A 23,867-nucleotide genomic window follows, 5' to 3' on the forward strand; every position below is an offset into this window, starting at 1 on the left:
TATCAGGATGCAGGAAGTCAACAAATAGGCTTTTTGCTTGGAAGCTGTGGAGTTACTGTGGCCTTGACTAGTGATGCATGCCATAAAGGACTGCCTAAGAGCCCCACAGGGGAGATACCACAGTTTAAAGGTAAGCTGCCCCTTGGTTATGGTGGATATCACACATGTAATTTACTATGACACTAGTCATAGTATTTGTTTACTTGTAGTAGGTGAGATTAAATGCTAGATTCAGCTGAGGTGACTCAAGAACCCTGACAGAACAGGTGCCTCGGGAGCAGCCATGGCTATCAGGATGCTGTTGCCCCAGGTGTGTATTACTGGATCACTGTTAGACGTTGCTGCTCCCCATGTCCAGCTGCTTCACAGCCAGCTCAGCTGGGCTACTAAAGTCGTCTTCAGTTGCAAACTATGTTAAGCCAACAGATGTTGGACTGTAGTAGATGAGAAGGCTTCAGATGATTCAGTCCTATAGCTAAGAGGTAGGGACAGTAACCTCTGATAGGAGTATGGTAATGAACTATTTGGGTCAATAACAGCTTAAACTGCACAGCCATTTCTTCAGGAATTGGCTGAGAAGGCTTCGGTACTTGATAGCTGTGTTCAGAAGGCAGTTTTGGAAAATCTTCTTTCTCACGCTATGCTGAGGTTTAAAAGCAGCAATGTTTAGATAATGGTGACACAGGCATTTGGGAAAAAACTTTGGCAGAGAAGAATTTTGTTGTGTCTTATCCGGCAGAAGCTCAACAAAAACTGTCTTTTCTTTGTGGCTGTATCAGGCTGGCCAAAGCTGCTGTGGTTTGTCACTGAGTCTAAACATCTCTCCAAGCCTCCTCGTGACTGGTTCCCACATATCAAGGATGCAAACAATGACACTGCTTACATTGAGGTGAGTTAATGAAGATGCATCTTCTCTTTGAATCATTGCACATGGCACTTCTGGATTAGGTAAACATAATTATTCATTTGTTACTCACAGAAGCAAAGAACATCCTGTTTTAGCTTATTAATAAGTAATATTTTCTAATAATTATACTGTATATTGATTTCAGAAAAATTACTGGAATGTTAAATTGTATTTTGGGGGTTTCTAACATTGATGTTTTTATGTCATCTACAACACTGCTGCAATATTACATTAAATTTGCCTTGACCAACCTAGGTCTCATTCACAGTGTGGGCTTGCCCACTAGCCTTGAGATGAGACAAGTTTCACAATGAAGCTTCAGTTCTCATATCACAGCCTTCAGACCCTTTGAAAGAGAAGGAACTTCTTGTTCAAAAGCTTGTCTGTCACTTACTGCTTTGTGAGTCACACTACCCCCAGAAGACCAGCATCAGGAAGGGAAAATTAGCAATGCTGTTAAGTTTAATTTTTCTCTTTTATTATTTTTCCTTTTTTTTCTCCCACTTCTATGTAGACACAAATGCCTTGAATTCAGTGATGCTAGTACTGAATTTAAATGATTATCCAAAGGGAAAAAGTTCAAGTGAATGGAGCAAAGATATTTCCTGTATTTGCACAGTCAGAACACTGGGCTAGAGAACAGAAATAACTCCATTTTCAATCTTGCTGATTATCTTCATCATGGAGAAAGATAAATGTTTAATTTACTTTAATTGCCACTGATAGTTTTCAAACTCTTGCATAAAGTTGCAAAAATTACCGTGATCATCAGCAGTGATCTCCTACCGCTTTTTTATTCTATTTTCTCATGACTCTCATATTCTTGCAGTCAAAGAGCTTGTGTCTTTCAGAGTGTATACATATAGATTATCATAACAGCACCCAGCAGTGGTTCTGCAATCAGCTCTTATCCCATGCCTTGCATGACACAGAAAGGAGAAGTTCAGATTTATCAGTTGGCCTATAAAATCTAACGTGAACAGTGAGCAGACTGAGATACGTTATTCTCTGCTAAATCTAGCCAGCCCTTTAGTTGTTAACATGGTCAGAATTCTTAGAATTATTTTTTCGACAATGCCTGTAGTCAAACAAGAGATGGATTTCTGTTATTGAGCCTGAGAAGCTTCAGCCAAGAAGGGAGATCCCATCTTAAGAAAGCCTTCCGACCTTCTCTGCACTTCTGCCTTCTTAAAATACTCATTGAATGTGTCCAGCATTCACCTACATAGGAAACACTGTAAACTATCAAATAATGGAAATAGGGCAGCCATTACATATGGAGTTTCTCTGCTTGATTCTCTTTAGTACAAAACATGTAAAGATGGAAGTGTGCTTGGGGTGACTGTGACAAGGATTGCGCTGCTGACGCACTGCCAAGCTCTGACCCAGGCATGTGGATACACAGAAGGTATGGAGTACACTTCCCTTGTTTCATCCTTAAAATCAAGTGTGAATTGTAATTTGTTTCTCACCTTGTGCTTCTGTCTCATGTTTTACATAGATCTGTGTTAAAAGCTTCTAGATTAAAAAACTGTGGTGTTTTTTTTTTCATTGATTTTGGAAAAAGCACTTTTAAAATATCATTATGAGAGGTACCAAAGAGAAGACAAATAATGTCCTAGCCAAAACAAATCCTGCAGTGGAGACTTACTATGAAAGTTAAGCTTTGAGGTCATCAGTCATGTTACACTGAAGCTTACTCTATTTCCTTCCTTTGAGTGGGGTTTGCCTTGAGTCAATGCCATGTTCTAAAAAGTAAACTCTGTTTTGTTTTTATTGGACAGCTGAAACAATTGTGAATGTATTAGATTTCAAGAAGGATGTTGGTTTATGGCATGGAATTCTTACAGTAAGTATGGTTTTTATTTTGTGTGAATATTTGAAAATAAACTAACCTAATATGCTTATTACTATTACAAACTGAGATGTCCTACAGTTTCTTCTAATACAATTTTTTCTGCTTGGAAAGCAAAAAATGTATGACTTAAACCCACAGTCCTCTGCTAGTGCTCTTCCCCTTAATGAGCACAGTGAAGATGTCAGAGTTTTTATTCCTCATGTCAAGTACTCTGGAACCATTTGTACTACCTCATCCTGATCTTACAGGTGCATGTTTTTGAGATCAGACTTTGATTTTCATTTGTTCCTCCTACATTAGTACTTGCCTGTGCAAGAATATGGTCCAATGGCATAGCTATATTGCTACTGACTAACTTCTCTATCAAAACTTCCACCACCAAGGGCTTTTGCTAACATTAAAACATTTCTGATACTTTAAGTTGCATAAATTGTCTCCTTGCTGTTTGACTGTCTTTGTCAATTGACATAGGAGCCGATTTCTGTATTTTTAAAAATTGCTTCCAAAGGTGCTGTTGCAGTTGGTGTAAGACAAAATGCTATTTGCTGATTAAGAACAGATGACAAGATTTGAAGGGTCACTTTTTTGGGAGTCCCAGGATGTACAGGTCATACATGTTATGTTTCCCAGGGAGTTGATACACTTTTCCCATTCAATGTTAGACTGCTCCTAGTATCGAAGGGCAGTAACAACACTTCTAAAGCAGGAGCAGCCTATTAGTCTTAATGTCCATAAATATCTCATGGTAAAAAACTTTTATCATTGATGTTGAAAGAAAGCATCTAATAGAGCTTTTTTATGCCTTCCTTTGCTATTAACCTTCCTATGAGGTTCATTTTTTTTCTTGACTTGCTTGTAAGTACTTTTTCTGTACCTAAACCTGTGGCAAACTAAATGGAAAACTATCATTTGTGGTTCTGCAACCAATTGGATGACTAACCCAGTGGGACACTTACCTGTGTCAGGAACAACTTTCTTAAACCTAAGTTTTCCAAAACAAATGGTGTATTTAACCCAAGCTGCTTTGTTGCTATCAGGAGATGCTTCTGAATGGTAACAGAAGCAATACAGCACCTCATTTGCAGGCTGTTTTGCTTAGCAGTAACCCATGAGAAATCGCTAAAGCAATTGACTGCCTGAGACTAGGAGATCTGTTAGCTGAGTGAAGCCAATGACAGCATCTTTTTTCTAAAAATCCTGCAACTTCTCATAACCTTGTTGAAAGCACTTGAACTGGTCTACCTGAAGCAGGATTAAAAAAAATAAAATAGTTCATTTTTTTAATCTATTAAGATAAATTGATCCCTGCTTAATCTATGACTCCAGTTTCTCTGTCTACTCTCTTTTCAATATTTTTTTTACCACTACCAATAGCCACTAGCGTTTTTTCAGTCTTCACAGAGATGGACTTTTTTAGGCAGATATGTTGAGAAAAGAGTCTTCATATGTACTGAAGTGTAGCAGGCCTAGGGATAATACTAACCCACACAGCAAACATGCAGGCATTCTTCATCCTGTAGATGCACATATTTTTTTAATGCTTTCTGTTATTTTTCCATTTAAAGTGAATTGCTTAGGAAGAAAACCTGTTTAATTTTTTTTTAGTAGGGCTTAAGTCTAAATCCTTATTCATTAATTAAAACAGAAGATGGGGATTCCATTTCATCTTAATGTAGATACCTAAACAAGGAAAGATAAATGCTAGCATTGACAATAAAACAAGCATAGAGAGACTAACATAGATACCCTGTCCATAAAACAATATAATTCCCATTATTGTTGTATAAAACATATTTATCTTATTTAATTTCAGAGTGTCATGAACATGATGCATGTTATAAGTATTCCATATTCCTTAATGAAAGTGAATCCACTGTCATGGATACAAAAAGTCTGTCAATACAAAGGTAAGGAACAAGAACATTTGAAAGTATGCTTGCAAGTCAAAATCAAAAGAACAAATTGTTGATACAGCTATATACCTTTCATATGGTGCATTAGTAATCTTCCTATTCCTATTGCAGCAAAAGTTGCCTGTGTAAAATCTAGAGACATGCACTGGGCATTGGTGGCACATCGAGATCAAAGAGACATCAACCTTTCCTCTCTGCGTATGCTAATAGTGGCTGATGGTGCAAACCCATGTAAGTGATCCTTCTGCAGTCCAGCAGAGAATAAGGAGTGTCTGCTGTCTTGCATCTAAATTTTCAGTCTTCAACCATCTTAGCTAAAATATTTAACAAAGTATAAGGTTTGTCTACTGCAAACTATTTGATATTTATGGAAACAGTAATTAATTTTGGATTTTTTAAATATATTTTTCTTTAGCTAATCCTGAAGCAAACTTGGTATTTCACATAACGTAAGTTGCAGTAAATCCAGTTTTGTTTAACATGACAGCCATGCATAAAAAGTGAAGTAAATAGACTTAAGCTGTAGAAAGGATTAGAACATTTCTTCTGAATGATGCAGAATGCAGATGCAGAATTCACATGTAGAATTAACTGAGAATTTTGGGGGAATACTTACACTACTGTAGAGAACCACATCTGGATCACTTCATGACAATTAGTTTTCTAAACTGTTTCTCTGCCTTGTTTAAGATACTGTGATACTAAAATGCTTTGAGTTTCTGAATTAAATCTTTAATTTGCCTCATCCTAAAAAGGAAATCCACATTACAAATCTAGCATTAATGGCTTTTCTACATAAGCATAATGAAAGGACTTCATGCTCAGAAATTAATCTTTATATACTGTATGTGTATACCAATGTACACACATATATATAGTTGTATCAGGTATGACTTATTTCCTAGTGAACATGGGTCTTTCCTAATTTTTCCCTCCTGGAAACCCTATATATTCAACAGTAAGTTTGCAGTTTGAATAGTGTCACTTCAGAAATCAGATTATTTTTCTCCTCTAATTTTTCTTTTCTTACCCCAGGGTCTATTTCTTCCTGTGATGCATTTCTCAATGTCTTCCAAAGTAAAGGTCTAAGACAGGAGGTCATTTGTCCTTGTGCTAGTTCACCGGAAGCTCTCACTGTGGCTATTCGAAGGTACCGTGTTACACTAGTTGAAACAGACCCACTGTACATTATATGTGGTAATTTAAAAAGAAATGCAAAATGTATTCAAGATTGAATCTCCCAACTTAACTCCTGAATTACATTTTAATTTTCTTTTTTGTTGTCTCCAAAGCTGTCATACAAGAATTTGTAGAGTAATAAATTGACTTCCTAGTTAACACCTAAGTAAAGAGCACTTTATAACATAGTTCCCATTCCTGTAATTTCATCTAGTTTTAAATAGGCTGAAATGCAAAAGCTAATTCTATAAAAAGAAGCGGAAAAATGTCACCATAAAATTAGTTAAAATGTCAGAATTTAAATGGAATTGCTATTAAGGAAAATCATGCTTTAAACTGGCCAGTTTAAAGAGAATTGTGGCATTCTGCACGTTGATTTTGGCTAACTGGTGCTTTCTAACCATTTGTATACTCTCAGTAATCATCTGGAAATGCCCTTTGAGTATGTGGGATTTGTGCCTAGGAATAAAATTGATAAATTCTGATAAATTTATTAAGCCTTATATACAGGAGTGTCCTTATGAAGCAGTCATGAGTCTTGAGGTGTTGTAGCACATAGTAAATAGCATAACTTGTCTCTTTTGGCATAATTTTCAGAAGCTGTACCTTGAACAGTAGGCACTTTGTTTTTAAGTTCAGATTTCTACAGCCACTTATAATTTTTTTTCACATGTTGAAACATGACTGTAAAGGACTGTAATAGTATTAAGTACAAGACTTCCTGCTGCAAAGTTTAAAATACACTGTACAAGTGAAATTCAACTAGATTTTCAATTAGCTTTCCAATAAAATACCACAGGCAGAAAGACACAATGCAAAGACACAATGTGGTTGTCTTTCAGGCACTATGTTATTAAGTTAAAATGTCTGAAATCTGACCATCAGTGATGTATCCTGTCGAGGTTAGTCTTCTTTCCGTAAACTGCATTATCTCAAAGAGTCCTTCATACCTTTGAGGCTCATTCCATGAGCCTTTCCCCCCCATTCACAGAATTATCCCAAGAAGTAAGCTGTTTTTCTCATGTGTTGGGTTTCTCTGCTGTAGGCTGTGCAGACCTTCACTCCCTCTGACCTTCAAATTAACTGTTTCTGTGAAGTGCAGAGGGGAGGTGGACAGACAGCATACATTGTTTGAGCTGAACTCTGATTAATGGGAGAGAGTTTTCATTTCCTGTATTAGCTCTGGAAAATCTGCCCCAGCTCTCAGGTTTGAAGTGGAAGAACTCATTGCATCTCAACGTGCAGTGGCTGGCTTGCCCTTTCTAGACTTAAACTCTATGCTTATAACCATCTGAAGCACTAGAGATTCATTTTCAAATTAACTAGCATTGAGAGCTTACATAAAAAAATATTATTAGCACATAAAATAGCTGATAATTCAGAAAAAAAAAGCATTATTATCTTCAGTGCCTCACTATGTAATTACAGAGACGTTCTTATTGCAGCAAATGTTATTGAACACATATCTGCTTTTTTGAAGTCTGTGTAATGGTAGGGTAATACCAGCTGAACTTGGGAGCTTTAGTATTTTTCATTTTATTCAAGCCATCTCCAGCAACAGTAAAGTCATTATCATACAAGTTCCAAGGAGTTACAGCTGAAATATATGTTAAAATGACTCCCTACAGAGCACAGATCCAGAGAACTCCCTGTTAATGCTCAGGCTCTTTCAAAATCTATGGTGTATTTTTACTGATCTTCCTGCAAGGAAGTGTGACAAAACTAGTTTTATGTTGAAATATTCTTATAGTTTAGAAAAAAGACAGTCAATATTAGACTAATGGGTAGTTTAACCTTAGAGGTGAATCCTAAGACCGAATACTTAAAGGAATGTCTCATGCAAATAATTCTTTATGGTATTTCCTTTTGGTTTACTGCATATGAATTTGAACCCACTTGCTTAAGTGAGTGCAAAAGTTTAAGTACAAATCTGTTCCCATTTAAGCAAATGACAAAAAGTAGTGGTAGAGTAGATTGTATCTCTAAATGGCAGTGGTAACTGTTCTCAAAATGCTCTACAGTTCCTCAGCATGAACAAATCATCTTTGAAGTAGATAAGCATTGTCCCTATTGCATAACTGAGGAAACTAAAGGGATAGGTTTGTCTGGTTTATGCTAAATTTAGTTAGCATATGAAGTACGTGAAATTATACCTTTGTTTATTTGCTCCCATCTTAATCAAAAAATTATTTTTATTATTATCTAGTAGGTAGTCTTATAGAATTCCAAATTCATCATGGGGAATCTTGAATGTGTAAAGAAAAGTTTAAATGTTAACTTTAAAATAAATTAGAAATACATTAGAATGGGTTTATTTGTATCTCATCTCCTTCCCAAGTGATTTCCAAGTCCTTGTGCTTGGCTGAGATACTTCTGTTAGGGATGTACCCATGTGGATGTCATGGGCAGGACAAAATAAGATCCTATATATTGCAGGATTGTGGCTCACAAGATGCTTCCTAAGAAGCTTCGTGGGTGCAGCTGTGCTGCCAGGCTGCCTAGGTCCCCACCTCACTCCTGCACCTTGGCCCTCTCTATTCCCTTTGGTGTCAGCTAACGTGTGGCCTCCTAGAGGAGACTCCAGCACAGTTAACTGGTGACTCTCTCTAGGATCCACCTCAGACTACCAGCATACCAGAAGTAGTATGAAAGAACAGTTCTGAAATGCCTGTCCTGTGCTTCTTGTTAACCTGGCAAAGCTGTTACCTTGACCGGGGGCACACCATGTGCCTCTCTACTGAACAGGCCCCAAAACAACCCTAACTGGCCTCGTGCCTCCACTTTCTTTCCCTTGCACACCCTGTCTACGCAGCTGGTGTCTTTCAAAGCTATGCCCACTCTTTTATTATTTTTTTAGCAGTCTTTAGATGTAATAAGTAATTCAAGAAAATGGGTATGAGGAAAGTACACGTGGTCTCTTCTCTCAGAAGGTTGTGAGCAGCTGTGTTTGCCTGTAGGAGACGAGCACTCTCTTCATGTTTAAAATGTTCTGAGCAATAAAATGTGTGTTTTGGGGAGCAAGGGTGAGAGGAAGCTGATCAATTAATGTGGCTGAAAGTTCCTTTTACATGATAGGAATGTTATTTATCACAGCTGCTTGTTTACTAGCACCATTTGTTATGCTCTAATGCATTTTCAAGCGTGCCCACATCCTTCTACGTTGACAATGTCACTTGAGAATTATGCCTTGTAAAACGTATTAATTGAAATTTATAATGCCGATCACTGCAAGGCTTATGTGCCTTAGCATGGGCTAAGGCCCATCTAATATTTCAAGTACTGTACAGGAGAAATGTCATAAAAAGGACATTATCTGTGAAGAAACAGTTGTATTATGATGGACTAGTTAGGAAAAATACAGAATCTTGCAGTGAATATTGGCTGGTTTATGGATCTTGAAGATAGCTGGAATCTGGCTGCTCTACATGGATGCATTATCCATACCCAAATCAGCATTACGTTAGCCTCCAGTTTGGCATTCTAAAATGCAGGACAGTGTAAGAATCTTTCAAGACATGAAAAGTCGTGACATATTCTTCTGACTTAATAGCTTGTGTAGATCAACATTTGTTTGCTCAATCCAGACTCTATATATGTATAAATGTATTCACTGATACAGCATGGGGTTTTATCTTGAAACAAGTTGACAGACAGCTTGTGCTGATGCTGTGAAATTGTAAAGAACATTGGGAGTGAATTTGAGCAAACCGAGGTGTTACAAAGTGGCTGCATCCACAACATTTTGACCATGGCTGATGAAAGTGTAATTTGTTTTAATTTTCATTGCGTAAGTTAAAGTAGGAATAATTAAATTATATGCACTAAAATAAAAGCGGTGGAGTCTGTGCAGCTTCTACGGATACTTGGCAGTGAATCTATTAAAACCTTGTTTCTTCTGGTCAGTAATTCTAAGTGCTTAAATATTTTGAGTGGAAAATCTCATCCGTGATTTAAACACAGGTAATAAATATTTAATCTTGGTAATGTTACCGCCTTTTACTCTGACCGTTGAACTTGGTTTCCTAATTCTAGGTTGCCCCTAAGTAACATAAAGAGACTTTGTCAAGTTATTTACTAATCATTTCTGAATATTTAGAATGCAGTTTCCCTCCACATCATTTACACTGCCTTTCAGTATTTTTAAAATAAGGCAAAAGCCCTTTACTTAGGTAATCAAGCAATCTTTATAAATCTATCTGAAAATCAAATACAAGCTGTGTTAGGTAAATGTTAAGTGTTACTTTCATCTCTGCAACACCGTGTATGTGGGTGACTACTGAATGGGAGAGTTGGCAGACATAATTACTCAGAAATGACTGAAAATGGGATTCTGTCAGATCTGCTAGAAAAAAAAGAGCAAGATGAAATTTTAAACTCTCAAATAGAGGGGTATTTGCAATATTAGTCCATTAAGTAAATGCTTACATCTGCCTGATAGTGTGGTGATGTTATAAACCATGGTTTCAGGCCAACAGATGACAGCAATCAGCCACCAGGCAGAGGAGTTCTGTCCATGCATGGTCTCACTTATGGAGTGATCCGAGTGGACTCTGAAGAAAAGCTGTCTGTTTTGACTGTCCAGGACGTTGGCTTGGTCATGCCAGGAGGTAAGGATTGAAAGAACTTCCTTTGAAGCTTACTATAAATCGATTAATCAATTTAATTAGTTTTCTCTAGGAAGTCATAGAAAGCTTTAGGATTGGACTGTGCATACGTGAAAAAAATTTAGTCTAAAAGCATTACCTTACAAAACTTTATGGTTTGGAAACCTCAAGATTTCTTCTCTGTAATTACTTCAGTGGCTCTCTTTCCCTGCATTAGTGGCATGCTTGAAACAACCCCCCAACACAGCAGAATGTCAATTTTTTAACTGTGAGATACAGATATAGAAAAGAAGAAAGTTGGAGACTTTATTCTGGAGGCTATAAGTCTGCCCCAAGTGAAACTCTGTGGTAAAAGTTTATATAACCTATGCTAAGGATCAACAATATTGTTATCTGCAGGCTTGCAGAATGTTTTTCCAAAAATACTGCACTATCACCCAGTCATCAGAAAGAGGAGGCACGACTGAACAGTTCATGTTGATAGATTCAGACTGAAGTCAGTGCTTCTAAAGATGAAGATAAGATTTTTCATAAGAGCTGTATTTTAAGTTATATGTTATGGAGACTAGAAAAGGGTAGTACTGTAGCTTTTCATAACAGAATGTTTGTTATGCACCAAATAAAACTTAAATTATGCATCTTATAAAATTTCAGTTGAGCAACTTAAAATAAAGATAAGATTGATTGTTGTCTAAGTGATCATATAAAATACTATTATAGATGTACCATCTTGCACTTCATACTATATTCTGATAGTTTTGAAAAAAGTACACACTCTTGTTTGTCCTTGGAGTGAGAGAAAGGTCTTTCTAGATTCTTTACACTTGTACTTATAAGAGATGCTGCTGATTCATTTCTGGTGTCCCTTGTTCATCATAACCTCGGGCCCCAACTGCTAAGTTTACACTTGCTGGACTCCTATTCCAGGAATTGAAGCTGTAGCAGCATACCTGATTTTTATTCACATGGCTCACACACAAAATGTTTCTTCCTCAGATCAGTCCTTTCTAATCCTTTCTGCTTAGCTTCTACTGTCTCCACAGTCCTGTAAGACCAGTGAGAGGGAGTCTGAGCTCTGATAAATTCCTAGCAAAACAACTGTATTAGTCTGCTAGAATGTCTTGATCTTTCATATGGTGTTACTTGCCACTTAGTGAGAGGTGGATTTCCTGCTCGACTGCCTCTCTAGCAGTATATTTATTATCAAGAACACCATTAAGATACTTCATTTTGCTCTGACTGCAGCAGATCTGGCCTTCAGTAGGCAAAACTGGAAACATAGTAACACCACAAAAATATTACAAATCAGCTGAGATTTTAGATACAAAAAGATTAGGTTTTGTTTTCAATTTAAAGACTTAGTTTATGTACAGATCTTTGCAATCTTTTTGTAAATATGATATATAATGTAAATAACATTTTTAACGTTGAGCACCTAAGGGTTTGAGAAGCAGATTGTTGATTACTGTCTACATGTAATTTATTTATGTCAACTCCACCGTGGTGTTTCTTCCAGAATTTGTATTATCCTATAGTTATTTTTGTAATATTTTTAAAGTCCTTTGTTCTTCCCTTAGCTATAATGTGTTCAGTGAAGCCAGATGGAATTCCACAGCTCTGTAAAACAGATGAAATAGGAGAACTATGTGTATGTGCTATTGCAACGGGTACATCATATTACGGACTCTCAGGCATGACCAAAAATACTTTTGAGGTAAGCTGACAAAAAACGCTATGGAAAATGTTAAGTAAAATACTTCCTTTTTAACTTTTTCAGGATAATATTTCACATAGAATATTGACAGTAACAGTATTAGAATATCAGCAATAATTGGTGCTTTTGTGGCTTGGGACCTTAGGTACTTTAGCCAGACAATCCTCACCGAAGCCCATTTCATTAAGTGCAATAACAGATCATTATGTGGGTTTAGTTCTGGCTCTGAAGAGCTTTTACTATAATTTTGAAAGAAGATACCAGTGGCTGAACCAGTCAGAGGGAAAGCAGGAAGAAAGAAAAAGTTCAAAAGGTGATAATGTACAAGTATATGAGCTAGCTACATGCAGAATTTGATTGTTGCAAACAGTGGGAAAGCTGCTGTGCATCTTTTAAAAGCAGTTTCCAACATTTCCACAGCACAACCAGCATTAAAGTCTTGCGTTTATACAGAAACCTGACAGACATAGTCTTCAAGAGCTATCTGAATAGCAAAGATACCTTTTCCGAGTTATCCTCCCACCCTCGCTTTTATTTGAATTGCCTTAGGTGAAAGCTTTTCTGCTTTGTGGAATTTGTTTTCCAGTATGTTTCAGCTCCAGTGTAGACTGCTGTATTGATAACTCTGTTGTACCTGCTCACTTGTTATCATTAATTTCTGTTGAAGCCAGTATGAAATGGTGGACAAATCCAAGAAATACTGAAAATATTTAGCTGAGATTTCTGTTCGTTATGATCATTTTCTCTTTGAATATTTGAGGAAGAGCTAAGAAAAGTGCATTTACACTTCCCTTATCAAATATTCTTACCATATTTTATAGGCTACACGTAGCTAATACCTCCTGCAAAATGGTTTCAGCTTTCATTATACAGATCTAAATGTTGTAAACACTATACATGAAATAATTAATGGACGCTGGTAGATACATTTCTCCATCATGCTACTGATGCCAGGAAACCTACTGTGCTATTGTGATCTGAATTTTATAGATCACTGATTACTGTGCTACTAAAAAAAATAGCAGTAGCTATTGTGAAAGATAATCCCAGATTTGACATATTTCAAGCTAGAAAGGTGCTTATGTTCAATTTGAAGTACTTGCTGTAATTGTAAAATCATTCATAATTTGTAACTGAATCTGCAGTTTAGCAGCACGTTCGGAGTTATTCCTAATGGCAAATACATTGCCACTGAGTCAGCAGGATCATTCATTTTTAAAGTTAAGCATGTTCTTAAGAACCCTTTTCATGAGGGACTCTCTTCTATTTTAGTGTGTTACTCATGCTGCTGGTAATAGAGTCAGAGTTTTGTGTTGCTGAGATGAATTATGGCTGAGGATGTATAAGTATTAAACCTGTTCAATAGGAGTCACCCATGAGCATCTGGCAGCAGAATTTGACTTTTCTTTTTGAAGGGCACTATACAGTCATGGTCTTCCACTTGCCATTATATTAAATAACTTGCATTTAAGCTATTTCAGTTTAAGAGACAGTAGGAAAGTGTGCTTGTGTCAGAATGTGATTCAAAGCAGTTCACGTGCCAGAAGGATAACACTGGGCTGAGCGGGGTAAGGGAAGCAGAATAAATTGACCTGAGTAGAAATCTATCCTGTGGAAGTCATGTATGCATCTGGTGTTCAAACATTTAGAGAGTCTTTGTGTAGGACTGTATTGTCGCTTTTAGACATACTACATAAGGCATTAACACGGGTATTGTGAGCACTTAATTGAACATAGATAAAAATATGGTCAGTTGTAAGAGTCATTAAGGTACAATACCCTAGAATAGCTTTACTTCTAGCCTGTTTATTTCTCTACAGTATAATGAAATTGAGCATGAGATACTGAAAAGAACCTGAACTGTAATGTTTACAATTTAATCACCAAAGTACCCTGTACATAGCAACTCGGATTATTTTAGCTCAGCAAAACATGAAGTTATTTTATTCAATACTGTCTATGTTGTTTTTTTATTTTTCAGGTCAGAAATGATTCACAAAGCCATAGTTAGGGAAAATGTGTTTGGTAGGCAGAACGAGATTGAACTTGATGAACCTCAGGTACTGAAAATTATACACATAGCCTAGGAGTTTCTCAATGCTCCTTTTATGGTCAGTGAAGCAAAGAGCATCACCAGAGACCTATTCACTTAATTCCAGAAGAGCCATCTGAAAGGCCGTTCTTGAAATATTTAACAGTATCATCTCAGTGTACAGCACTGAAGACCTGTGTTTCTGTGTCTTACAGGTGTTTCCTATGACCAGTTCTGGTGGCCCTATCACTGAATATCCTTTTATAAGGACTGGACTCCTAGGCTTTATAGGACCAGGTGGACTCGTCTTTGTTATCGGCAAAATGGATGGTTTGATGGTTGTCAGTGGAAGAAGACATAATGCTGATGACATTGTAGCAACAGCGCTGGCAGTGGAACCGATGAAATTTGTCTACAGGGGCAGGTTTGGACCCTTCTTTTCTTATACTGAGTAGAAATCTTTATTTTGTTTAGACCAGGGGTAAGTGACCCAAAATGCTTTCAGAAGGTAGCATGGAAGTAATGAATAGCAAAATCATGGTTACAGAGGGTTAACTTAGAAGACAGGATCATATTTTCGCCTGTCCTGGCACTAAATACTCTTCTTTCCTTCTCTTCTATAGAATAGCAGTGTTTTCAGTGAGCGTGCTGCATGATGAAAGGATAGTTATTGTTGCTGAGCAAAGGCCAGATTCCACAGAGGAAGACAGTTTTCAATGGATGAGTAGAGTTCTCCAGGTAATGATTTTTATGTACATTTAGAAGCTGGTTTTCCTGATATATATATATATATATATATATATATTTATTTATTAATCCTTTAGACCCCCTAAGTAATCTAACATTTGTATTTGAGTATTTGTAAGTACAGTTTCAGTCACACTTCCACCTACCTAATGAGCACAAAATTAGCTTCTTCTGAGTAGGCCACCCGTATCCAGAGAGCGATCCCTTCCCTATCCAAAATGCTGTAAGAAAACAGGGATGAAATGAGGCAATAGTAAGAAGAGAGGAGCGTATGGTCATAAGCATACAGTCATTCATTACTTCAAAAGGGTAATGAATGAATGCATATACTGTTACTGTGAAATGCTACCAAAGTCTCTTCCTAAACAGTTATTGGCACTGGCATGGAGTTGACCTCATCAAAAGCAGACATACATATCTGAGTTAGATCTCTAGATTTCTTTTTAATCAATGGGAGAGAATTAGGTGTGTTCTAGTGCACCATGGTGATACCTAAAGTAAACTGAATGAAACACAGCCTAAAAATACCTATTTCTCTCCACTGAAGTAACGGGAAGGGATTGATTAGCTCAGATGTAGGCATCTATGATAAGGTTATCTGCATAGAGGACGCCTATTGCAAGGAATCCCATTCCAGCTGTCTGGTGGATCACGCAAGGCACATACCACCATGATGAAATCCACCTTGGTGGGTTTGTTGACATTGTGACCAGAAGACAGAAGCCACTGTATGCTAAAAAATTCTTCCTACATGTAGCAGTCCAAGTTAAGACAAATACCATTACCATACTCAAAGGTTTTTCAGCATGAATGTCCACACAATAAAAGTCAGATATTTCGGATAGAAGTCATTTTCCATCACCATGGCTAAGCCAATTCTCACTCAACAGTAATAGTTTAGCAGAGACGTAGTAAAATGAAGTCAGTCTGTTGCTACCTTTCTATGGCTGGGCACCTGTTAACTTCCACTTCCCTTGCTTACCCCTCTTTCTGTCCTTCCTCAAGGTTCCTTCTCAAGTAAATATATTACAAATACATTTTACCCAAGCTTTACCCAAGAGCTAAAGAACTCCCACACAGTTCAGATAAGGTATTTTTATTCAGTATTGCCTTGTGCTGAGTAAGAAAGGGAATCTTTGCCATATCCTTAAAGAAACTGAACAAATAAGCTTTCATCCATCTCAAGACATATTTGTATACTCTCTTGGTTTAGAAGATAGCTACTTTTTATACAGTTAGAAGCATCTCATCTTCACAATTAACCTAGATTGTTATAAAGAAAAGCTAGAACATCTAGCTTGTCCATCACACAGAAAACCATTGAAGCGCACAATATAGGTTTTGGATTGTCCATGCTTTGAAAATAATTATCAAGAAACAAGCTCCTGAAGAAGAGATTGGAGTTCTGGACTTAGACTTCTCCTGGTTTTTCAGCTGCACATTTTTGTGACTTCCACAGAAATCATTCATACACCATTATAGCCAGTAGAACTCGGTACTCAGACTCTGTGGGAGTCCTGTGTCAAGTTGCTCCTGCCAAAAGGCAATTCTTATTATTCTGACTATAAACAAGTCACCACAGTGTCTAGGAATGGTGGGCCATTCATTAAAGTACACGTTTGTGTGGCTGCTTTCATCACCCGTGTATGAAGTCTGCAACTCTAGCACGTGTCACTATGTGAACAAGATGTTTCTGGTTCCACTTCAGCCGAGAGCTGAGATGGAGAACAGAAGCCAGGAACATGCAGGATGCGTTGTGCCTGCTTCCCAATCAGAGTTTCAATGACAGATGTCAGGAAGTGGTAACCAAGTGTATCTGAATCATCTGCTAGGGAAGAGCAACATAACAATATCACACTTGTGTCATGACTCTCAAGGATACTCTTGATAACAAACTGTAACAAATTGTTCCTCATTTCTCCTGATACTTGTAAGACTCCCTCCATGTGCTGCCCTCTGCCAGTCCTTCTGTACACCACCTGGCTTGCTATGTTTCTACTTCTCTTCCCTGTATCTATTTTCAGGACTTCTTTCCAGCGGGTTGTACCTTCTTCTCACTCTCCCCAATCCTTCCAGCTCCTCAGCAAAGGGGCTGAAGGACAATAGAGCTGCTGTATGTACAAGACTATGTCGGGCTGTGTCTGTGGGTTTAGCAGAGGCATGGTTGGGAGGGATTTGTCAGGCTGAATACAGAGTGTCTTGAGAGTAGTGAAATAGGAAGATATGTTAGTGACAGTGCAAGCAAAGGTCCCAGGTCCCCTGAGTTTAGTCAGATAAATCCTAGATACTCATTCATCTCCCAAGGCTGCTTTAAACAGATCTGACCCTTCAGGCAGAGATATAGTTCCTGTTCCTGGCAGATTGGATGTTGGTTTTACCAGTGCCAACACACTTGGCAGGACTTGGCAAGGCTAGGCAAAGCTAGGAGATCTACTGCAGAACCAGGGGGTGTCTGCTAGGAGAATTTTGTCAGAATAGGATGTTTTCTTATCTTGAACAATGTAGCAGGTCTGGGCTCTGTGCAAGTTCTGGTTTTCTCAATGAAACAGAGGGATGAAGATTTCAGGTACTCTGTTTACTGGCTAGGTTATGTCTTTGAAAAACTGTGCCATCTCTTCAAAAGGCATAAATGCCAGCAGTATTAAAAGTTGACTGGTACCCTTCTCTCAGAATGTCAAGGTTTGGTTCATCAGTGTTCATCCTTGTGAAACAAAGTCATTCACCTGCTTCAGCAATGTGCTGAATTCCAAAATGGGAAAGGTAACGATTTTGAATGGTCCATGACATTTTATCAGGCATTGTGCCACAGAGGTATCTATCAAAGAAGACAGTTTGGAAGTCACTCATATATAACAGCCTATATAACAGCCCTAATCCCACCAGAGATGGGCATTGCTCTCCATTCATGTTTAGGAGCCACTGTGATATGTTTCAATAAGAGTGGTTACTTACACTGTAACAGTTTTTCTTCAAGCTGATGTTAGGTGAGGATCCCATGATTTATCACTACTTTTCAGAAACCTACAAATAACATTATCATTATGAGGTCTGACACTTCATATTTCTGCCAGAAACACGAGACATTGGTTGTAGGCTGTCACGCATATCTAGCTATTGCTGGTCTTTAATGTAGGGTGTAAAAAGACCAGCAGTGAGGTCTTCTAGTAGTGCCATGCAATTTACCGCTACTTAAACTGCAATGTTTGTGAAACAACTTACTGCTTTATTATTCTTTCTTACCAAATTTTACAAACAAATAAAAAAAATGAAGCAAACAGACGTCAAAAGACAAATATTATTTAGAATTTCTGTAGAAGTAATCGGTAATTTATTGGTCTACACTTAAGTACATAATTGTAAATAATTTGTTTCTTGGAATATAGATTGTATCTTCGAAACAACAAATGTATGCATATACTTTTCTCATGGTTAAAAATTAAAATGCAAGTTAAGTAAATTATATTTTTAACATTTGACTTCTCATTAGAGATGCCGTCTGTAATTTGTTTCTCAGTCTGCTTGGATGTCTTAAAGTTGTTTTTCTAACTCACTTACTGCAAATTTTTGCAAGGAAAATAACCAGTTAAAATGTGTATGGAATTAAAATCTAAGTGCATATATATTCATGTTTAACTAAATAAATTACATAGATAGTGAACTTACTGCTTTTTTCGAAAGTGATGCAGTTGACTCCACTAACAGAAAATGAACAGGGTTACTATATGATTCAAAAATCCTTATTTTTCAGGTCTGCATTCAACAGATTTTTTTCAAGTCAGTACTTTTGTAGTTTTCCCTTAGATTGTATCTGTTCTCATTCCTGACTGAGGATCTTATACACAGTAATCAGGGAACAAAACAGCTTTGAACTTAAAAAAAAAAAAGACAACAAAAACAAACAAAAACATAAGCTACATACATCAGTAGCTGTACAGTGATACACGTGCAGCATTTAAAATTTTTCTTTGCTCTGCAAGGTGGACTGGAAGTTGATAGCAATCCTTTGAATTTTAATTCAGAGAAGTGTGCAGGTTAAAGATCAGTTTCACATGAGCTCCCAGACCATCTTAGTAATAAATGTCTGTGATACTTACTACTATCATGTACCTAAAGAATGCCTGTTTAGCATTTGTTAATAGATTTCCATGTATTTATCACGAGGTTTTTGTTTGCTTTTTTTTTTTTCTTCTGGGATGAGTGTAACAACATCAATGTTAAACTTCTACCCACCTGTTCCCAATGAAAAGAACCTCCTTATCACAGGCATTGCTGAAGTGTCTTTCTACTGCCAGTTAATTATTAGGGTTGTTTTATGCAGCAATTCAGAATAATGTTTTTATTATGATGATGAAAAATTAGCCTTTCATTAAAATCGACTTCCTGCTTTTTTTAGGCTATTGACAGTATTCATCAAGTGGGAGTCTACTGCTTAGCACTGGTACCAGCAAACACGCTTCCCAAGACACCGCTGGGAGGAATACACCTGTCAGAAACCAAACAGCTTTTCTTGGAAGGATCGCTGCATCCTTGTAATGTGCTGATGTGTCCCCACACATGCGTAACAAACCTGCCTAAACCAAGGCAAAAACAACCAGGTAAGATGAGTGAGTGCAAAAGGACAGTGACTTAACACTGTGTGTTCATGGCACTGTACAGGGTAAAATCAAGTAACCGTTAATGCAGGTGAGAATCAGCTCCATCAGCTGTTCATGTTAAATATTATAGGTGTTTTAAGGACATGATCTGTTCTGGTGGAAGGTAGGAGGAGTATCTTCACAAGGAAAACTGCTCTAAAATGCTTGCTCAATAGTAAAAATGAAGAACTTTTTATTGCTCTAAAATGCACAAATCGAAGTTCCTTGCAAATTCCCGGTCAGTCGTGTTTAAAGTGCAAGGACTGAGACTCAAGCAGAAAGAGAAAATCTTGGCTTATTTGGAGGCTGAATTTGTAAAATGGAAGTAAAGATGTAGAAGACCATTGACATTAAATAACAGTGTTGGAAGAAAAACAAATGGTTAAAAACGGATTATGAATAAATTCAAACCAAGAATTTTTTTACCTGAGGAGGGAGGTTCTGGATTTTTCATACATATTTGTGGGGAAAACTAAACTGGTTTTAAGATGGTTCTTTTGCAGTTCTCCTGCATTTTATGAAGAATATCATATGAAAAGGTACAGCGAGGCATGGACTCAAGAGACCAAGAAGGGTTCTGTAGCCTGCTGTAGTACCATCTCTGGTTGCTCATGCCCAGTGAACAAGAACCTGCTTTTTTTTTTTACATTGCATTTTTTTTACTTTGAATCCAATTGCAGATTTTAGTACAGAGATTAATTTCAAGGATTTCTATATCTGTATTTTTCCCTAATGGCAGTCAACAAAACATCAATGGAATCCGCCTCATGGAGAAGTGTCAGTCTTGACATTTACCTTTCTTCTGAATTTACGTTATCTTCAGTTTCTACTGTGTGTTAGGGGGTCTGCATATATTTTATCATATGCACCATCTGCCTTCCTAATTCTTGTCACTTCATGTCTGTAGTGCTTACAGAATTGCTAACACAGATGCAACTTATCCCTGGGAACAGAAGAGAGTAATAGGAACCCCATTCCTGAAGGCTGGACACATCTCATCTAGGAATGGACATGCCTAAATTAGGAGATGAATTTTCATAGGAATCCTCACATCAGGACAGACAAGATGTGTCTCTGACCCTAGAAAGCCCATGCTAAACAGGCTGCTTAGTTAAATATATAGTTAAGATGAGATGAATCCAGGCCTATATATCTTTCAGCTACTTCTGGTCCATCAACCAAAGTTTGTGTCAACAGAAATGTGCTCAAGGTTTTGTGTTGTAGCAAATGATATCAATGAGGAAAATTTGTGATTCAAAAGGAAATGCAAATAACTTTCATCCACAAGCAAATAATTCTTTATTGCATTTAACACATTTCTGATTTATTCTAGAAATTGGCCCCGCCTCTGTGATGGTGGGGAACTTGGTCTCTGGAAAAAGAATTGCACAGGCCAGTGGTAGAGATTTGGGGCAAATAGAAGATAATGATCAAGCCAGAAAGGTGAGTTAAACTTTTCTGATATGGCTTATATTTAGCTAGCTAGTATCAGAAGACTTAGCAGTACATAGATTATATTGTTATTTCAGAATTTGATGATTGCATTTTAATTCAAACAAACCTATTTCAGGACCCTCTTCACAGGAAAATATGAAATAGACATGAGGGAATCGCTGCATTTCATGTGTATGGATTATTTTACAAGGATACATGGGACGATAGAAAAAACATGGTAGAAAGTGTTAATGGGGCTTTCATCGGAAATTACTCTCTATTATATCTTTTTAGTAGGCCAAGTAGAGTCCAGGAGATTTTGTTTGCCTGTATGGTCCTGACCTTATTTTTTTATTTTATTTTGATTCTGTAAAACTATGTTTCAGTTCAGCTTCTTTGGAGGCTTATGCGAGTAATTAAATGAATAATTTCTAAGCTCTAACTATCTATATTTATAATAAGATAAAGAGAGGAAGCTGAAGAATAAAAATTGTGCTTAAATTCAGAGAGATTAGTAAGAACTATTTTATTGTTCTGAAAGTATATGTAGTAATGCATCATCATTCCGGTAGTGGCTTGACTTCCAGAGAGGCCTCTTTTACTGCACAGGAGCACGTTGTTGTAAAAATGTATGATGACAAGAGAATTAATTTAGGTTTAGTGCTTCATAGTTATTGATGTAAAATACAGAATACAACTAAAAACGACATGTTTAAAAACATACATAGTTGTATGTTTTTTAAAGCTGAAAAGTTATTTAGTGCCGTGACTATCACTCTGCTTTATTTCAGTTCCTCTTCCTCTCAGAAGTTTTACAATGGAGAGCTCAGACCACTCCTGACCACGTGCTTTACACTCTACTTAACTGCAGGGTAAGCAGAGCAGACTGGTACGCTGGCAAGTTGCAGTATGGAAAATGACACGCTGATATTTCAACTGCACCTGCTTACACTGTGGCTGAACACAACTCTTTGTGTTTCTTTTCCCATTAATACTCAGCTGCTGTATTTAATGTTCATTGTGGCAGGGAGGAAAAGAGAATAATCATTGCCAGTTGCCAAAAGAAAATTTGCTTCTGTATCAGGCACCCCACCTTTTACATTTCTCATTTCATTTTCTACCACATACATGTTGAGGATGAGCTGACACTGCAAATCTGTTTCACTACTGCTTGTTCTGATACCAAAGAGTGGTATTTAGTACTGCTCACAGTCTCAATTTCTAATTTGAAAAATACAGGCTTGACAAAATGAAAGCATTTTTGTAAATACAGCAATGATTGTTGGGTTTAAGACTGGACCAGCCAATGGGAGGTGAAAGAATGGGAAAAGGAATTAAAAAGAAGAAGAGGTATGTCCAAAATCTCGCCAGGTCTGCAAAGGATCACTAATGCATTTCTCTGCATAGCTTACATGAAGTGCCAGCCTGGCACAATATTTCATTGCCAATCAAAAATGATTTACTGCATGTCACATGGTACAGAACTTGAGTTTATTAAGAGTGGGTGATTACAGGCTGCCTAGACAACTGTAGATGACAAGCCAGTAATTCCCAAGACCACTGCAGAGCAAAAAAACCTGATTTCAAACCAGCCCCCCTCAGCACATTAAGGCATGTCTGTCAAAACTGGGAAACATATCTAGTATGTGAGGTTCTCAAGGAAAGGAAAGGGCTCAGAATATTCACCTGTGCCACCTGGAATAGCTGGTGTTTGTTCTCAGCCCATGTGGCACTTAAACAACTTAGATGAGATCATAAACCTCCAGTGAACATTTGCTGATTGACCGGTTAGTGTATTTACCGGATATGCTTCCCTAGCCCATATCACAGTGCTGGTACCAAAGTTCAGTTTGAGGCTACCAAAGAGTCGTGAAACCAATTTGTTTTCATTCAGATTATCAACCAGCATTATATGAACATTTGCTACTTTAGAGATGACAGTGGTGTAGTTATTTAGCTGTCTGTAGCAAAGCAGAAAATTTGAGAGGCAATGCTGTACACGGATGCACTATTACACCATTAAATGAGTGCATTGTCCTGACCTGTAAGTTAGGAGCAAGGATGCTATGAGAAAGAGACAGTGACACGTCCTGTCCCATCTCCTCCACACAGATTGTTGCTTTTGAACTTTAGATAAAGCCAGACTTCCCATGCTGACAGAAGGGTTCAAACAGTGGGAGGGAAGGACACAATATGGAGAGTGAGGATTAACAAAACAATTTGTCATTCCTTAGAAGTGAAAAATAGTTGAATTTTGAAATTCAATTTCTCTGCTCCTTTAATATTCTCAGCATAGAGTATGGCATCGTATGAAATTTGAGAGTTTTGTAGTTTTATGAAGACATTTAATGTCTAATAGAAAGGTGTGGCAGGTTTGGTAGGTTTTAGCCTAAGCAAATTTTATTGCCCATCTTGAATTTTAGTTCTGGTTTGTAACTTTTCCCTTTTTGTCTTTCTTGCATATTGTCTGTACACTTTATTCTAAAACATCCAGACCTCTTGCAGTTGATGTCTAATAGATACATGCCGAGATTAGTGTTTTTGTGTAACCCGAGCCTTTTGAGAATTTGGAAGATTTCTAAATTAGCACAGTGCCTTGTTTTTAGTGTGTTTCATGAAGGATTGCAACACCTTCCCATTGTGAGACTGTTCATGTATGAGACCCAAAGGGAATGTTTCCCTTTGCTTGCCAATGATTCTTGTCCAACAACAGAATTCTTCTCTGCACTTCATATAAACACTGTCTTTCTGCTGGTTCACCTGCAGCAAGTGCCAGAGGTCTTAAACGGGCTTTGCACAAATATGCATGATTTGCAGCAGTTTCCTTTCTGTGTCTGTGGGGCCT

At 37.4% G+C, this 23,867-nt stretch overlaps 1 protein-coding gene across 6 annotated transcripts in view; it reads left to right on the forward strand.

The window, feature by feature from the left end:
* The window catches only part of DIP2C (disco interacting protein 2 homolog C), a 318,399-nt gene that overhangs the window by 235,288 nt on the left and 59,244 nt on the right, over positions 1–23,867 (forward strand). For all 6 annotated transcript variants that reach the window (XM_083823675.1, XM_083823677.1, XM_083823676.1 and 3 more), the window contains 14 exons: positions 7–130; positions 780–889; positions 2,213–2,315; positions 2,692–2,756; positions 4,579–4,672; positions 4,790–4,909; positions 5,714–5,828; positions 10,325–10,464; positions 12,039–12,175; positions 14,423–14,631; positions 14,831–14,945; positions 19,348–19,549; positions 20,922–21,031; positions 21,814–21,894. In XM_083823675.1, the coding sequence (XP_083679801.1) occupies positions 7–130; positions 780–889; positions 2,213–2,315; positions 2,692–2,756; positions 4,579–4,672; positions 4,790–4,909; positions 5,714–5,828; positions 10,325–10,464; positions 12,039–12,175; positions 14,423–14,631; positions 14,831–14,945; positions 19,348–19,549; positions 20,922–21,031; positions 21,814–21,894 (1,725 nt within the window). The remainder of the gene's footprint in view (positions 1–6; positions 131–779; positions 890–2,212; positions 2,316–2,691; positions 2,757–4,578; positions 4,673–4,789; positions 4,910–5,713; positions 5,829–10,324; positions 10,465–12,038; positions 12,176–14,422; positions 14,632–14,830; positions 14,946–19,347; positions 19,550–20,921; positions 21,032–21,813; positions 21,895–23,867) is intronic.

The sequence above is a fragment of the Anser anser genome (genome assembly GCF_964211835.1).
Source record: "Anser anser genome assembly, chromosome: 2".
Taxonomy (NCBI): domain Eukaryota; kingdom Metazoa; phylum Chordata; class Aves; order Anseriformes; family Anatidae; genus Anser; species Anser anser.